The sequence below is a fragment of the Salminus brasiliensis genome, chromosome 16 (genome assembly GCF_030463535.1).
Source record: "Salminus brasiliensis chromosome 16, fSalBra1.hap2, whole genome shotgun sequence".
Taxonomy (NCBI): Eukaryota; Metazoa; Chordata; class Actinopteri; order Characiformes; family Bryconidae; genus Salminus; species Salminus brasiliensis.
Genome location: NC_132893.1, coordinates 7,987,805 through 8,005,695, shown reverse-complemented (window position 1 = coordinate 8,005,695; position 17,891 = coordinate 7,987,805). Strand labels below are relative to the sequence as shown.

The 17,891-nt window shown below is 39.4% G+C and overlaps 1 protein-coding gene across 3 annotated transcripts; it reads left to right on the top strand.

Moving 5' to 3' along the window:
- The first annotated feature begins 244 nt into the window (after positions 1-244).
- On the top strand, positions 245-17,855 carry LOC140536612 (kinesin-like protein KIF2A). Of its 3 annotated transcripts, none has more exons than XM_072658525.1 (21): positions 245-432; positions 3,576-3,670; positions 4,407-4,535; positions 4,709-4,763; positions 4,948-5,052; positions 6,032-6,132; positions 6,835-6,930; positions 7,069-7,123; positions 7,247-7,409; positions 7,504-7,594; positions 7,706-7,769; positions 8,068-8,159; positions 8,707-8,849; positions 9,189-9,393; positions 9,497-9,607; positions 10,017-10,084; positions 11,606-11,689; positions 12,169-12,316; positions 14,238-14,339; positions 14,606-14,741; positions 15,755-17,855. In XM_072658525.1, exons 1-21 carry the CDS (start codon positions 372-374, stop codon positions 15,838-15,840), a joined length of 2,190 nt encoding a protein of 729 aa, XP_072514626.1. In that variant the 5' UTR covers positions 245-371; the 3' UTR covers positions 15,841-17,855. The 3 variants fall into 3 exon arrangements, with proteins under 3 accessions (XP_072514626.1, XP_072514625.1, XP_072514627.1); XM_072658524.1 differs by having other exon boundaries at positions 11,606-11,719; XM_072658526.1 differs by lacking the exon at positions 11,606-11,689.
- Positions 17,856-17,891: the final 36 nt, after the last annotated feature.

The following is a 17,891-nucleotide window of genomic DNA, read 5'->3' as shown; positions in this document are numbered from 1 at the left end:
ATGTTTTCTTAATTATATTAATAATAGTTATATTAACAACCGTTCTTCTCCGTGTAAATGCAGCGGATATAAATGTTCCTCACCGAAAATACACTCGGATATGCTTCTTAATATTTTATTTTTTAATAAAATACTTAAATGAATAAATGAATCATTAAAATGACAGAATTGTATGTAGATGTCAAATAGATTATGTTAAGCCTTTTTCTGATCAGATGTGTGCGGGAAGAGCGGCTTTTGCGCATGCGCTCTTCTACCTCTCTCCCTCCCTCCACACGCCCGGTCTGCGCTGCCTGCGCCCAACAACTTAGTCTCACATTAAGCCCCCAAATACAGTCAGCCTTACAAACAGCCCCTTTCCCACATGAGGCATGGCGGGTATATTCGGAAAGATCCTCATCGGCATTTACGTGGAAATCAAGCGGAGCGACGGTGAGTGTCAGCGCTGTGTAAGAGCGGTGAGGATGCGGTGAGGAGCTCCGGCAGCAGCTTTGTTGCCCGGTAACTGCGGCCTCAGTGGATGGGGTTTAGCGCGTTAGCTGAGCTAAACAGAGCGAAAGATACGGCACTGCAGCGGGCGGCAATGCCGGCGAGGTGACATAAAAGATATGAGACTAAAGCGTAGTGTCTTTATTATTCCCTGTGTCTTTTTTTTGGGAATACTGGGGCTTCTTTCCAGCTGACCAGCCTCTGCTGCAGCGTGCTAACCCGTTAGCATAGCAGTTGAAAACGCCCATCGGCTGCAACAAATGGCTCAAAAACTGACTAACGGGCGAATAATGTCAAGGACGTTGTTGCGATTTAAATTCGTTAGTTAATCAGAAAAGCGCTGAGAAAAAGCAAAATGTGTGTTTATGTATGTTTGTGTGTTTAGATAAATGTGTGTGTGTGTGTGTGCGTGCGCGCGCGCGTTGCCTCTGGTCCTCCAGTGTCCGCCCTTGAATAAACTGGCCAGTGTGCCAGAATAAGGGTGATGCTAGCTGATGCAGGAATTGGCATCATCTGGATCACAACACAGCCTGCCGGTTATCCTCAGTTTAATGACTGTGTAGAAGTGTCATTTACACAAAATGTTGTCTGACTAGCATCAATGGCCAGCACACACCACATTTATTCTCAGAATGTCTTTTGTCTAATATATTTGGACATAGCAGAGAAGAAAGTGTGGTGTCTGTTGGCCATTGCTGCTGGCTAAATTGTAGTGATCAAATGTTTAGGCCCTGCAGAATTTCTCCCCATGCCCATTTCCACCATACACTCCATTTGGGCTCAGAGAAGGGTTGAGTTGATCATCATTCGCTCACTCCTCAATTGTAGATGTTGGGTAGATGTTTAAATTTGACCAATGTTTATGGTTATCCTGAAGGTGCAGTGATGGTGGCAGATGGCAGGGCCATCCTACCCACCCAGAAAGAGCAATGCTAATTATGTTATCTTGAACTTCTGGCCACGGATGGCTGTGGCATCACCAGGGATTACACCTGTAATATGATCAGGCCAACATTTGGACAGTTTTCCATTGTGGTGCGTCCCAAATGATTACATATATTTGGAAGGGGTGACACCTTTTTATTATTAGCATATTTAATATTTTTTTTCCACATGATTGTAAGTGTGGCAGATAGTTTTAAGGGCTCATATTATCAATTTTTCTTGGATATGTTTCCACTGAGGTCCACTTACAATGTTTGCACAGCTTTGTTATGAAAATGGTTCTTTTTTACATTTTACTCTTTATTCCTTAGAATTAAATAATCTTTTACTGTGCCTTTTAGACAGATGTAAGACAAATCTGTTGTGATTGTCTGTTAGGTATTGTGCCTCATTCAGAAAGCACTCAAACATACAGAGAGGTGAGGACTTATTGGTTGGGTTGGGGGTTATAGTGTACAAAAGTCATGGTTCAGTTTGCATCGTGGTTTGGGCATCACGGTTCGATATGAGTATGGAACAATGGGGTAAAACATTTCCACACACACCCACATGCAAAAAATAAATAAATAAATAAAAATCCTAAGCCCTGTCCTTGTCCAATCCACCATGATTTCATGAGTTGAAATGAGATGTTAAAAGCCAGAATATCAAAGAAATTCCTGTTTAATTTGAGTCGTTTTTAAACCAAAGGTAAGAACAGTGAGGGATCAAGTATAATGAGTGTAAGGCCGACAGTTACTCTCTCTACTTGCAGCAGCGAGAGGGAGGAGAGGTAGGGGGCATACAGGACCACGGTTACCATAGCAATACTCCTAAACCACTACAGTTCCCACAATACCATGCAAGTCCAAGGACAGCTACAGCTGTTTCTGGGGTGCATGCATGGTTGTTATTGTATAAATTACCGTATTAACCCTAATAGTGCGTACCACGTGTTCTCGGTGCACCTGCGTGAAATTAAATTAATGCATTTGTAAGGACATTATTAAATGACCAAGACCTTTGACTCCAGATATGCACACAGTAATGTCCTCTATTCTGCTGCTGTTTTCGAAACCACAAGTACCACTTTTTTCTGTGCCAAGTGGAAACATGCTGAACAACTGAATGACTTAATTACTATCTAGCATGCAGACGGCAACAATGACCTGATTGCATAGAGCAACATTAGGCTAGAAGAACATTGTTGTGTGCACCTGCTACATTGCTTCAGTGTCCACCCTTGGCATGAATTAGCTGGCAATGGCAAATATAACTGACACAGGATTATTTTGTAACATTGCAGCCTTAAGCATAAGATTATCAGGCTGTGTCATTTCTTACAGCCAGTAGATAATGGACATTTTGTAATAGGGTTACATGATGGACCACATAGTAATCATACTGTTGAATAGTACAAGTGTGACTTTAAATATATAATAAATCACACCAGTGAACCCCTGATATGAATCTACTATTCAAAAGTTTAGAATCTGCATTTTGAATAAAAATAAGTTTTGTTGCAGATGAGTTAAAAAAGGCTTATTGCATGCTAATCTTGTTTAACTTCAGGTATTAAATAAAACCTTAGGGTGAAATCTGGTTAAAAAAAATGTCCTGTATTTTTACCATATCGCAATCTGTTTTTGGCCAATATCCTGCAGCCCTACTTAAAATATAAATGTGTAAACTTTAGGCTCAGTTAAAAAATAAATATGTGCCTTTCCAACTGCACCCCCCTTGTTTGGCTAAAAAGAAAATGTTTAGCAAGAGCAGTCAATGTGTATCCATATTGGTATATCATTGCTATGCAGTTATTCATGCATTTGTATTGGTTAAGATTGGGGTAATTTCTAATACTTCATAATATTATCATAATATCATAATATTAAAATATAATTCAACAGTCTTTGTTGTGATGGTAGTCAAGCTCAAGTATGTTAAATTCATCTAGTATATTCATAACAATCATCATAATAAGTCAATGATTCCCTCATTTCTATTGTTTCCATTTTTCTTTTCAGTGGGCATTTAGACATGAGAAGATATTTCACACCAGACAAACCACAAAACTAAGACCCATTATTTATGTTAGAGTGCTCAGGTTGATATGTCTATCCTGCGATATCTGGCTGAAATTGTGCTGTCCCATCTCATTGCAGGCCGAATACACCAAGCCATGGTCACATCGCTTAATGAAGATAATGAAAGTGTCACAGTGGAGTGGATAGAAAATGGAGACACAAAGGGCAAAGAGGTAGGCATCTGGTTTTACCTTGTTTGTCTGAAAGCTTATCTCTTTTTAATCGAAGATGAGTGCTACAGCAAACAGTGTTAAAGATGGCAGCCCGGCATATGTAAATGTCACAGTGGCTAAAAGGCATGATTAATGGTCTAAATAAGTTTTTCCTGAGCTGTATATTTTTTTAACTTTCAAGATCACTGTTATTTGGTAGTGCCTATTCCAAGTTGGAGGAGAGAGACCAGTGTTTGTATATCTGTCTTATATAACCTCCTGATTTAAAAAAAAAAAAAAAAAAAAAAGGAACTGCAGAGCCGGTCCAGTTTATGTAAGATACAGATGTGTTGCTTTGTCTTATTTGCCAGTAGGTTTTCAACAACTAAGGATGCACCTTGTTCTTAAAAATTATTCAACCTAGGGGTGTAAGAAAATATCGCTATATTGAAGTATTGCGATATTATGTTATTAAATCTGAAACTTAATAGCAAATTTCAAATAATATTTTACACACAAAGATTGGTCGCAGATAGTGGATCATTTTGTGTTGTGCCTGTGTACTCAGATTCTATGCATATGATTGGTGTGTTGTTTTATATATTATGACATTATGTTTTCCTAAAATGTATTAAATCTATTCAATGTATTAAATTGTAACCCCTGTATTATTATACATACATATTGGCAGGTCCTTTGCCAGTACACAACCCTAATCCAACCTGGTCAGCTTGCGTGATTTGTCTTTCTTAAACAGATTGACTTGGAGAGCATTTTTGCACTAAATCCAGATCTTGCACCAGAGGAGGAGATCGCACAAAGTCCAGAAACTCCTCCTCCTGCCTTGTCAAGTTCTATAAAAGTTAACAAGATCCCCACCAATAAGGTTTGAGCTCAGCAAGCACTGCGAGTTATTACTTCAGATTAATGTGCATGTAATTTAATTTAATTTAAGAATAGGGTTTAACTCATACTGCTTGTTGCAATGTTTTTTAATGTGTATATTCTTCTGATATCCCTGTTTTTCCTCTTTAAGTTTTTTGTATTTGTTGTTCCTAGAACCGTCGCACAGTAGCACCACCCAAGAATGAAGCACCTGCAAGGGATAACAGAGGTAGGCCATTTTTTGACAGGTATGCCATCCTATTGAGACCATTCTGAATGATTTGAAACCTTAATGAAAATGCAAAATGTAATTATTTGATATTTAATATTGATATTTGATCTTATTTTTCTGTGCAGTGGTAGTTAACTGTTTTAAAGATGACTTGGGCATTAATGGTTTTGTCTCTGGTTAGTTGTAGGTACAACAAGGGCACGGCCCAGCCAGCAGACAGAACAGGTTCCAGCTGCTCCGGCTCCTCCTCCGATCCAGCACCAGACATTGCAGCAGCAGCAAAACGGTACCTCCACTTAACGACAAGCTTGTATCAACACTGCACAGCCCATAACAGCATACAGCATCAGAGCATATAGAGGCCTACAGATACAGAACTGTACAGCATTGCAAAGTACACATTTTTTTACACAATTTTTCTCAGATGGCTCGAACATCATTATTAGTATTTAACATCTTCATGACAGACAATTTGAATCAGTATAGACAATTTTAAATTGCAATTTATTATTATAACAGGAGAAATGGCTAAACAATAAGGGGAAACAGCTATGTGTTAGTATACAGATTTTGTACACTGACTGCTGCTTCAGTCTGTTGTTTACAGACTGTAAATGGGCCCTTTCATGATTTGTTCTCAGTGTTCAGTTGCTTAGTGTTGTAGTACTACTGAAGGTAGCCCTAATCTACTCCGAGAAGTGTATTGTGTTGTAAGTTATCACTTTAAAATCGGTGTGTTGCTCACTCTTATAGCATACACCGGCTCGCCCTCTGAGCTGTCGTATCTGTCCTTTGTGCACACTCTACTGCTTTTGCCCGATCTTATTTTCCCTCCATTTTTTTTGAGTATAGGTACTGTTACAAGTAAAAAGGATCTCTTGACTAATTGAGTAGATCAGTCCCCCAAAAGACTCAAAAAAGCATAGTGGAGTGGAGAGCTGTCAGAGGCTCGAACAAAGCCAGTGTAGATGGAGAAAAACAAAAGAGGCATTTAGAATTGTTTTCCAGATACCTCCGAGATGTTCCCTCTTGTCGCCATTGTTTGTGGGCAGTCAGTGAACCTCCTAGTGGTCTTGGCTCAAGTTTTTCCTTTATTCACCCTCCAATGCCTAACACGTCACAAGATAAACAGGTTTGTTTAATTAACGGCTTGCAGAAAAAAAAATTCTGTATCCTGTGCCATCAGAATGATTTTAATACCATTTCAGGTTGATGATCTGTTGAATTTGCTTGTGAAAGTGATGTATATGTGCATGTGCATGCAGCTCGCAGGAAGTCGAACTGTGTGAAGGAGGTGGAGAAACTGCAGGAGAAGCGGGAGAGGAGACGCTTGCAGCAGCAGGAGCTAAGGGAGAAGAGGGCACAGGTACTGCAATAGAGCTTAGTTTGCAAACATGTGCTCAATCTTAATCTCTGGACTTTGGTCCCGCAGATTTACAGACTGATTATGTAGTCTGCAGGGCTGTGCATATATTAAAAAAGGGCTTATGAGAGGATATTGTAGTTGATGACACAAATGAATAAAAATTATCTAGTTGTCTTTAGAGATGATACGATACCTTGCTTTCTTTGCTGATACTGTTACTGAAAGTGTCTGCTGATATTTCTTAAAAACCATTACAACCATGTTAAATAAGCTGTTTAAAATTGAAGTGTGTCACTGTAAGCAACATTATGCATTCATTTACCTTAACATAAAACAATAAAATGCTTCAGAATCATAGCCAAAATACCAGTTCTCACATAATGCTACTTTAAGATAAACACTCTAACACAGCTGTGTGTTATTTCAGACTATATTTGTAACAGCATTTAATTGTATTGGTTATTAGCAGTTTTGTACTCAGATCTTACTGTTCTGATTGCAGAAAAAAGTAACCTATTCTTTTACTCAGGTTTTATGCATATGATGTCTCACTATATCTTAGTCTCATATCGCGATATGACCAGTACATCGTCATAATCTCATGGTAGTTGTTGTAATGCATCAGCATCTCACAAAAACTGCAGTATTGTGAGTATTTTGAATAACTCATCTTAGAGGGAATGTGTTTTATGTTCCATACAGGAAGTTGACGCCATAACCCCCAATTATGAAATTATGTGTATGATCCGGGACTTTAGAGCAAGCCTCGACTACAGGCCACTAACGACGGCTGATCTGGTAAATGGTTACTTAAAAAAACTTGGTTTGAATAATATACAGTACCCTATGTCTTATTTTTACACTGGGACATTGGCATGCTGTGTAACTTTCTAGCACTGATGTTGTAAACCTGATGCATGTTTTTCCTTTTTGTAGATTGAAGAGCACAGAATATGTGTGTGTGTCAGGGCACGGCCACTAAATAAGAAAGGTAAATATAAAATGTTTTACTACCAAAGTAACTTTGGGAAGCATTTTAATTTGAATTGTATAAAGCGTAAATTACTTTCAATTTTGGAAGACCCAATAATACTGTATAAATTCCCTGTCTCAGAGCTGTCCACGAAGGACTTGGACGTCATTACCATCCCCAGTAAAGACGTAGTCATGGTGCACGAACCCAAACAAAAAGTGGATTTAACAAGATACTTAGAGAATCAGACATTTCGCTTTGATTATGCTTTTGATGACACCACCACAAACGAAATGGTTTACAGGTTAGGCTTTTCTCTACCACAGTTTGGGTGGGGGGGACAAAAAGCTTGTGCAAATGTTGCAAGAAGTTTGCATTATTATTTTTGTTTTTTACAGGTTTACTGCCCGGCCACTCGTAGAAACCATTTTTGAGAGGGGGATGGCTACGTGCTTTGCTTATGGACAAACAGGGAGTGGCAAAACTCATGTAGGTATCATTATTACAGGTATTTATCACATAAGATACAGGAAAGAACAAATTATATAAAGAACAGTAACCCTAGTCCATCAACTTAATCCATTTTTTCCTCTGTTTCAGACAATGGGTGGGGATTTTTCAGGGAAAAACCAGGACTGCTCAAAAGGGATCTACGCATTGGCAGGTGTGTATGGGGCTTTTGGTTCAGAATAGTTTGGCAGCCAATATTAGTATGTTAGCTTGTATGTTATAGAGTATATCTGTGTTGTTTAAAAAAATCCTTTTACACTTGTGTATGTAGTTGTAATAGCAAATTACCAAGATGAGATTGGTGACAGTCTAAATTCAGTGTTTGTTGTTGTATACTGAAAGCATGATTACTTAACAAGTCTTGGCTTGATTGCATCTGGGATAAGTGATAAATCATGTTAATTCGATTTTCTGCCAAACTGTTCCTTAAACCTAACTTTATTTCTTTGCAGCACGGGATGTTTTCCTAATGTTAAAGAAACCAAATTACAAGAAGTTAGACCTTCAAGTGTATGCAACCTTCTTTGAAATTTACAGTGGGAAGGCAAGTAACCCGTTCGGACTCCCTCTTAACTTTTATTCAACGATAAGGTTATTTTATTAGTGATGTTATGGATTGAAGCACACTCCCGACCCTAAACTTAAAGAGATTGACTTGAAGGCTCAGTGGTTCACTACACTGCCCCTATGGCCCAGGGTCAAGTTTGAATGCCAGTCCATGCTGTTTTGCCATCAGCGGTTAGAGTCAGTAAAAAGCACAATTGGCCATGCGCACTTCGGGTGGGTAGGTGACACCCTTTCCCATCACACTTGTGTCGATTAGCTGGTGCAGTGGAGCTGGCGACCAGGCACTTTCCTCCGAGCCGGTTGGTTGCCCAGCAAAATCGCATTGGCGGCAGTTTGAAAAAATGGCTGGCTTAGCATGTATCGATGGAGATGTGTTAAGTCCTTACCCTCCTAGTGTCGGGAGCATTGCTGGTGCTAGCGAGAGCTGCAAATAGATGGGTTAATTGAAAAAGGAAGAAGGGTGGGGGGGTCAACAAACAAATCAATGTAGTGTTGAGACGTGACCCTGTGACTTGTGTGTGCAGGTGTTTGACCTGCTCAACAGGAAGGCAAAGCTACGAGTTCTGGAGGATGGTAAGCAGCAGGTGCAGGTTGTAGGGCTACAGGAGCGTGAAGTCAAGTGCACAGAGGACGTTCTCAAGCTCATAGAAATGGGAAACAGCTGCAGGTAAAGGCCTACTGTAGTTCACTGTACTGAAATTGTACAAATGGCCCTTATATTACCAGTTAATCAATAACAAACAATTACAAAAAAAGCAAAAAATCATGTTAATGTAATATTCCCAGAAAATGGAGGGCTTAATTTTCACTGACCTTAGCTGTAGCCAGTCATTCTGTTTGGTGTGCAGTTTGCTTCTTCCTTCACCTGCAAGCTACACTAGCCTTGTGCAGAACTAAAGGAGCAAACCAAACATTTCTTGGATGACTCAAATATTTTCTATTGTCAAACTATCTCTTTAAGTGATGTTTTCACCTCTCTGATTAACCTGTATACTCTCTACCGCAGAACATCTGGGCAGACCTCAGCAAACGCTCACTCTTCGCGTAGCCATGCCGTGTTCCAGATTATTTTACGGAGGAGAGGCAAAATGCATGGCAAGTTCTCCCTGATCGACCTTGCTGGCAATGAGAGGGGGGCGGACACATCTAGCGCTGACCGCCAGACGCGCCTCGAAGGGGCCGAGATCAACAAGAGTTTACTGGCTCTGAAGGTCAGCCTGCCCACATATGCATACACACCCTGTCATCTTCTTGATATTCTGTCTTTTTGATATTCTGTTTCTGTGCCAACACTGTGAACTTTCTCCTTGGCAGGAGTGCATCAGAGCCTTAGGCCGCAATAAACCTCACACTCCTTTCCGAGCTAGTAAGCTAACCCAAGTTCTGCGAGACTCGTTCATTGGAGAAAACTCCAGAACATGCATGGTGAGAAACATCCCCTGGTTTGTTTGGTTTCTACCTGTAGGACTGGCCCGAATGATTTGAATACAGATTGAATGAATCATTTGGTACGTTAGAATTTACTTTCTTTATTTAGTTTACAAATGTGAAAGCTTTATCTAAATGTATATAACTCTTAAAGCCTAACTTTATTAATGTGCTTTTGGCCATTGTATCTCATTAACTAAAACTAAAGAGGTTTTGAAAAGAAAGCTCTCATAAAGTAGGCTTTTTAAGTGCTCTTTTTCAGCTCCTCATCCTTGTAGAAATACAGCTTTTCATGCATTAGAATCAATATTAGTTGAATGCAGTTCCTAGCAAGAAGCCCTAAATTACAGGAAGGGTCAACAATTGTCAGATCATCATTTATAATTTTGATCTGTCCTGTCTGCAGATTGCTACCATCTCCCCCGGCATGGCTTCCTGTGAGAACACTTTGAATACACTGAGATATGCCAACAGGTAATATACACAGTATCACAGGAGCATTATAGCTTTAGAAGTGCATACTGCAATATATTCAGAGCTGATCTTGCCTATAAAAAGTACATACTGTTTTTGTGTGGGTAAATGTGTGTGTTCAGTCCAAAATTCTGATAGTAACTAATCTGATTATTAGACAAAATGAGATTAGCATATCTTTTACAGGCAGCTTTATTGAAGGCTGCTAATCTTAGCACAGCACTGCTTCCAGATCACATTGCATTCAGTAGAATATGGAAGACTGAAACAGCCTCAAACAGTACCTTTGGCCAGTTTTCTACTGTACATTTAGGAGAAAATGAAACTGCTGTTTCAGTTCTAATTCTAGCTAATATTCCACCTGCTGAAGTGGCAGTTTGGATTGTCTTAATGACTGCAATTAACGATGCAGTTGTCATTTTATGTGTACAAGGCTAAAGCGCCTAATTTGGCTAATTAGCTTTCTTGCTTACTAGTTATCTTAGTGTAACCGTAGTTGTGCTGATAAGAAATATTATAGCACACTTTCTGCAGTCACACAAATGTCTGCAATTAAACATTATGCAAAATTATGTGTAGAATCAACAAAACATATATTTGTTTAAAAAATCTGCCAGCTTCCACAGCACACAGCAACACCCACAAATAACATTCGGTCCTGCTGGTGCCAGTCTTGTTTGCTTTTATTGGGTAATATGCTTATATTTACTCCCAGAAGTTGATAAAAGAATCAGACCCAAAAAAGTTATTCTTTATTAGTCTTTTCTAGGGTGCAGTTAATTTCCTTAGTATAACACAAGAATTTATGACCAAAAGTATGAGGACATCTAATTGTCACCTACAAGAACTTGGGAACTCTCATTCCAAAACCATGAACCATGAATATTGAACAGGGACACAGGGCCTTCCCCAAACAATGTAGGCAGAAATTTGAAAGCATGTAATAATTAAAATAGCAATAATTCTGTAGCATTAGGATTATCCACATAAAACTGCTTAATGTACGTCACTGGAACTAAGGGGCTGTGCCCAAATCCAAAATCCAAAAACATTTAATGTTGGGTAAGATTTTCCACTCCGAATAGTGTAGCAAGATTACTCACACCTGGGTAATTGTAATCTTAGGATAGTGATAGGATAGTATGCAGCTGCTCTGCCAGGTGTTCCTGTTGTTGCTTCTAGATTCTTCCATTTATCAGTAATAGCACAGGTGACTGGGGCAGATCTAGCAGGGCAGACATTTTATTAACTCAATCAATTATTTCTTTTATTCTATCAATATAAAGTCACTAAGCTCTTCAGAATGACACATTTTACTGTCTGTGGAGATTGTTAGCATTGGGTGTGGCTAAAATATCTGAACTTGGTAAGAGCAGGAGCAGGAATTTAGTGTTCATTTAAGCAATTTGTCCTGTACATTTGTGTACTAATGGTGAGGCTTTCAGGAGCACTCTGTACTCTTCTGCTCACAAGCTCCTCTCTTTGTCCCCCCCCCCCGGCTGTGTGTGCTGACTGTGTCAGAGTGAAGGAGTTTGGGATAAGCCCCTCAGACATCCCCTTTTCTCAGGGGGGTGGCGGCCGCGCCGAACTTTCTCCCACCTACGAGTACGATGACTTTGCTTCCTCACCCAGCAGGTCTCCCCTTTTCCACCTCACGCACGCTTCCTTTACTGCTCCTCGGCTCACAGTCTTTCTGTTAACATAACTTGTATGAATGAGTTGCTTCCATTTTAGTATGGGATTGCTTTTTCACATCTTTTTGACTTTTTTTGTGGGGGGGTTCTTCTATTTCCTCATGATGATTATGTTAGTCTTTTTTCCTTTTTTTCCCCCCCTTTGCTCTCACCAGTCAGTTTTGCAGTCCTGCATAACCACATTTTGGGCATGTTTTAACACTTTTCTGTTTAGCAGATCCAAGGCTCATGTCCATTCTAATGCTTTTGCCTTTTTATAAGCTAATGGACATGTCATTGTCATCCTATGCATACGCTGTGAATCAATCACCTGGTCATGAGTCATGTCATTAGCACACTGTCAATTTGCAATAATAATGGGGAGTTGAGACTGTGTGTATTTGTGTTAAGGGTGAAGGAGCTGACTGTTGACCCCAGTGCAGTGATGGAGGGCCGGACAGGAGGCCACCAAATGACCCAGCTGGATGTGTTAGAGGCTCAGTGGGGAGTGGGCAGCTCTCCTCAACGTGATGACCTCAAACTGCTTTGTGAACAGAATGTAAGAGAAAATTTTGCCAGGATATCCTGTCCAGTTCCTTTTGAACACAGATCTATTCTCATGCCCACTGTCTAGGGCTGTGTATTGGAGTACAACACCGACATCTAGCAACAGGGTTTAAACAATGTCTGCTAGGGGTGGGCAATGTGACGTTATTTTATTGTGCCATGATAAATTTAGCAACTGCACATTTCATTACAAAGAGTGTAATTAGTCCTGTTAAATGAAGTGCAGCACATTTTGAGTAGTAATCACTGTACTCAGTATAGGAGACCATGTGAAAAGCAGTTTTTAAGAATCTGCAGCTACTGTCTGTATGTCAGAATATTACATTAAATATTGTGCATCATTAAAGGATTTTAAATAGACATAATATTTTTAACATATCGTCCACCCCTACTTTCTGCCCTCAGTCTTTAGCAGATCATTGCTGCTATGCAAAATCTATGTATCATAAATTGGCAGCTTCACACCATTAAAGGGTGGAAGGAGGGAAAGAAAAATCCAGTTAAGCCTTAATCAGCAGCCTACCACTGACAATAAAATCTAAGTTCATAGACTCAGCATTAGCATGGAACTGAGAGCCACTTGACAGGCTTAATTCAGTTAACTTCCTAGGTATTTGAGGTACAAACACACACCACAGATACGCCGGGATATCGATAACAGGGTTGTGGGTTCGATTCCCGGGTTTGGCAAGCTGCCACTGTTGTGCCCTTGAGCAAGGCCCTTTACCCTCTCTGCTCCCCGGCCGCTGGAGTTGGCTGCCCACCGCTCTGGGTGTGTGTGTGTACTCACTGCCCCCAACACGTGTGTGTGTGTGTGTGTGTGTGTGTGTGTGTGTGTGTGTGTGTGTGTGTGAGTGAGAGAGAGAGAGTGTGTTCACTACCAGATGGGTTAAATGCAGAGGACACATTTCGCTGTACAGTGTACACTGTACAGTGACAAATACGTGCACCTTTACCTTTACCTATATAAACTAGCGGTGTAATAGTACATATATTCACCCCAGACTGTCAGATCTTAAGCTGTAAGCCAGCCACATAAATTAGTAGCATGTAATGATAAGATTAGATCTAGCTAATTGGTGTCTGACTGCAAATTGAGTGCAAATTAGTGCACAAGCTATAAGACCCATATATTGCTTATTCGTATCAGGCCTCCAGTTCACTAATATTCTTGAGTTTGTTGTTGCAACTGTTTTCTTCAAAACCCACCAAAGATTTTCTGTGGAGTTCAAGTGAGGCAACTGTGACTGCCACTCCAGAATCTTCCAGGCCGTCCAGTTGCTCCCAAGTTTCAGCTTGTTCTTTTCAGCGTATGCTTCGCTCTTCCTTCTGCAAACATACCAGTAAGCCATAGCCCTGAAACGTTCCAGTTTTGTTTAATAACTCCAAGGAACAGATTCATAAAATTTGTGATTAAAGGTGATGATGCAGAGCATTTTGGGTGTGGTTGGATCAGCGATATGTCTGAATACCCTGCTTACAGTGAAGCATGGCTGTGGCTCAGTGATGCTCTGGGGCACATTTGCTTCCTCTGGTTCTGGATACCTGTGTGTGTGTTATTCCAAGCATACCTCCACCAACGTTTGGTTTTAGAAGTCATCCTAGAAGGTTCTATAGTGGTTGTCACAGTCACCTAACTTGAAACCAATAGAAAATATTTGGTGGGACTTGAAGAAGGTGGTTGCAGCAATAAACCCAAGATTAATTAGTAAACTGGAGGCCTGATTAACATAAGAGTGTAAGCGCACCACATTTAGGCTTGATATGACTACTGACTGAGGCCAGCCCTTTAATAAATTATTATATTTATAAATGATTATAGTATATTATAGATATTTTAGGCTAAATATGTTGTTGTTCTGTATAGCTCTAGTGGTGTATTACACAGATTAAAAGTCTTGTCATGTGTGTAGGAGGAGGAGGTTTCCCCTCAGCTATTCACTTTCCATGAGGCTGTTTCTCAGCTGGTGGAGATGGAGGAGCAGGTTCTGGAGGATCACAGAGCTGTCTTCCAGGTACATTGTTAGTCCTTGTGTGTCCTTACTCATACAAGCTTTCTTCACATTTCACACACATGGCCAGCTAAACTTGACCACAGAGAATATTAGAGCTTTTCTTTTCATCACTTTCATGTGGATACTCTATACTAGCATTTGTTAGTATCCAAATCATGGCAATTATCCCTTAAGTTAAAAATGTTGAGACACATTTTAAGCTTTATGGTGTCTGTTTTGGCTAACTAACCCCGTTGTACAATTCCTGATGTATTGTTTTGCTACAGGAGTCTATACGCTGGCTTGAAGATGAGAAAGTTCTTATTGAGATGACTGAGGAGGTGGACTATGATGTGGAGTCGTACGCAACACAGCTGGAGCAGATTTTGGATCAAAAGATTGAGGTGTTAACAGAGCTCAGAGGTAACAAAATATTGTATTATTCTCAGTATAATAACTAAGTATAGAGCTTCTGAAGCTTTTTTCTGCTCGTTATATCTGAATCATTGAGTCATATTGCACCAGCACACAGGATGTGATTGAATAAGTACAGTCATCTGAAAAAGATAGGACACCGCATGAAAACCTTTGTCTTTTAAATATATTACATTTGTAAAGTACTATTTTACTGTGTGGAAAATGATAGGACACCCCCACATCTATTACTACTTCAAATGCCTAAAATTAGAATTAGATGCACTACATCAGCTGCAGATGATTCGAGCATCATTACAGAGAATTTAGGAGGAGCCGGTCTTATTTAAAACACAATTAGTTATTATTATCATTATCGGAAACACCTAACTTAAATTATTTCAGCCAAGGAGGGAAATACCAGCTATTAGGGCATAGGGTGTCTTAACTTGTTGACCAAGACTCGAGTAAAGTAAAAACCAAGACTTGGTGAACAACAAATGAATTATTGTGGGAGTGTATTTAAAGCCTATATAAAAATGTAAGTTATGTGATAATGCTGTGGTTACTTAAAAAGGTAGTTTAACAAATTATTATATTGAGACAAATCATGAATCATTTCACAAAGTTTGTTTTTCCAGGACTAAAATCGTTGGTCTAGGGTTTGCTTCTAGTTGCTACCTAGGTCCTACCATTTTGTAAAAATATGCACAGAAATGTGATGTTTGACGCTGTGCGTTTCGATACAGTTTTTTTTTTTATGGAATTTTATGATGAGCCCCTCGCCTGAACGTGCCTGAAATCAGTCCTGAGTGCACACTTGAGTATTCAAATGTAAAAACACCTGAAGTTACAGTCTTAAGAGTGTGACTCGAGTTGAGTACTAGAACAATTAGGTTCATCAGATTTAAGGTTACTGGTCAGAGTGTTCAGTAAAATCTAGGAAATATTTGCTTTAAAAACGTTTATCTGTACCATCTTTATAAATTTGATCTTTTTACATTTTATCTTGTCTTCAACAGATAAAGTGAAGGCATTCAGATCTGCTCTTCAGGAAGAGGAACAAGCAAGTAAGCAGATCAACCCCAAGCGGCCGCGAGCCCTCTAAAGTGCTCCGATCCTCCTCAGTGCCCTCTAACCTCTCAACACCGTTCCTTCAGTACTGCTCCAACATCTGGCCTCTAACAGAGAAAAGAGTTTTTTAGCTTTTCGCCTTCAACTCCATGTACATGAGTAACTTTATGATGGGTGGTGTTGTGATTCCTTTTCATTTCACAGAGCGTTAATAAGCACATTTTGAAGCCCAATTGTATAGTATTCAAATCTATTTCGGTTCACACTAAAAGTACTTTTATAATACTCTACAATTTAAAGGCTGCGTTATGTAAGGATAATAGTAAAGAGACATTTTAAATTATTGCATGCACATACCAGCTCTGATAGTACTTGCGCATTTCTCCTAGACCTAACAGTGTTCATCCCATCAAGCCTGTAAATATAATGTTTCCATTAGATACAGCTGCGTTTAAAAAGTATACCGGCGTTTTACTCCTCGATTTACAAAAGTGGCATTTGCTTTAAAGGGAGACTTGCCTGACACTGTAAAAGACATGCATGTTTGCCATTGAGGAACATTCAGTATCAAACGCTTCACAATCTTTACGGGCTTCAACTTCTATTCAGTAGCATCGGCCAATGGGACGGTCGGGCATTAAAGATGATGCCAGCCAATCAGGTGAGCGTGGATGGGGTGGGTAGGCCGAGCAAGCTTTAGCGTTAAACTTTAAAATCCAGTTAGAGAGGAAATTACCACTTAAACAGTGGTTCTTAGCCACAGTTGGGGGTATTTCATAAAGCAGATTTTTTCAGCAAAGCAGACCAATAGGAATGTCTCTTCTCTACTGCTAGTCTTGGACAGAATTGACTTTGGATTTAAATGAGCATTTAATGGTATGTCTTGACATTTGTAATATTCTCTTGAAGCCATTGCCCCCATTGTTTTTTCCTATGCATCATGTTTTCTTACTCCATAACCCAGCATGCATTATGGAAATGCATTATACAACCACTATAATACAAACAATCCACAATCCAGAAATTTATTCAATAGAATAAAATATTTTTATTTTGACTGCCACTGAAAGTTAAAAGTTTTCTTTTCTTCTCCTGTGAAGTTGCCATTTTGGAGATTTTTTCTGTGACTATAACTGAATACAGTATGTGCTTCAGTAGCTGGCTCCCCTGCCACCTTCAAGATGCATCATTTGAATGTTTTGTTCTTTTTTTTTTTAGTCTTTAAAACTGAAAGTCTCTGTTGTGGCATGGCTGTAGGTCGGCATTACTGTAAGATGGTATTACAACAGATGTAATGATTACATCTTTAATTTTGGTTGGAGTGCTTCTAACCTGTCTGGTTAACTGAGAAATGTTGCTTCATGAAATACCCCTCTAATATCCATATTAACCCCTCAAACTGTTGGTTAATGATTCAGTTATTAGTCTTAAAGCGAAAACTATCGTAGCCGGTTAGCTTTCCACAGGGTTTTATTTTAGGGCCTAAAAAAAACTAATGTAAATTATGAAAATAAATAAATGTGTGTTTACATGCAAAGGTTTAAGGGATTAAAGACTGAGTCTAACATTAATGGCACAACCTATTCAGTGTTTTCATTAATGCTGAGGTTTTCTTCATTGGAAGACAATTCCTAGAATGAAGAATAAGATATACGTGTAGATACAGTCGTATCTGAGATACGTACATTGAGGAATCTGTGAATTTGTGGACGTTCTGAAATTGGCACCATTAACGTACTCTCCAGTGTACTTTTTTTTTTTTTATGTTTTTTTTGGTACGCACCATATGTTCAGTGTTTGTTTGCTACTGCCTTGTTTACAAAAGCTGTATGTTCTGCTGCCGTTTCCTGCTATTAATCTTGTAAAAACAACAAAAAAAGAGGGTAAGAAAAGTGATTTTCATCTTGTTTCAAAGCTGTTTTTAAAAAGAGGAAGACGAAATGTTTGATCTAGAGCTTACTGCACTGATCCTGGGAGTAACTGCTGCAGTGTAAAACACTGTGTGTGTGCACATCTGACGTATTGCTGGCGTAAAGAATAAACATCATGACTGGATTGGTTCCTGTCTGCACTGTTAAATCCCAT

What these genes read in the sequence shown, in the direction of transcription:
- LOC140536612 (XM_072658524.1), top strand. Translation starts at nt 372, where the DNA reads ATGGCGGGTATATTCGGAAAGATCCTCATCGGCATTTACGTGGAAATC. An exon ending in ACAAGATCCCCACCAATAAG is followed by an intron (nt 4,536 to 4,708) that starts GTTTGAGCTCAG and finishes TGTTGTTCCTAG; the next exon opens with AACCGTCGCACAGTAGCACC. An exon ending in TAAGGGAGAAGAGGGCACAG is followed by an intron (nt 6,133 to 6,834) that starts GTACTGCAATAG and finishes TGTTCCATACAG; the next exon opens with GAAGTTGACGCCATAACCCC.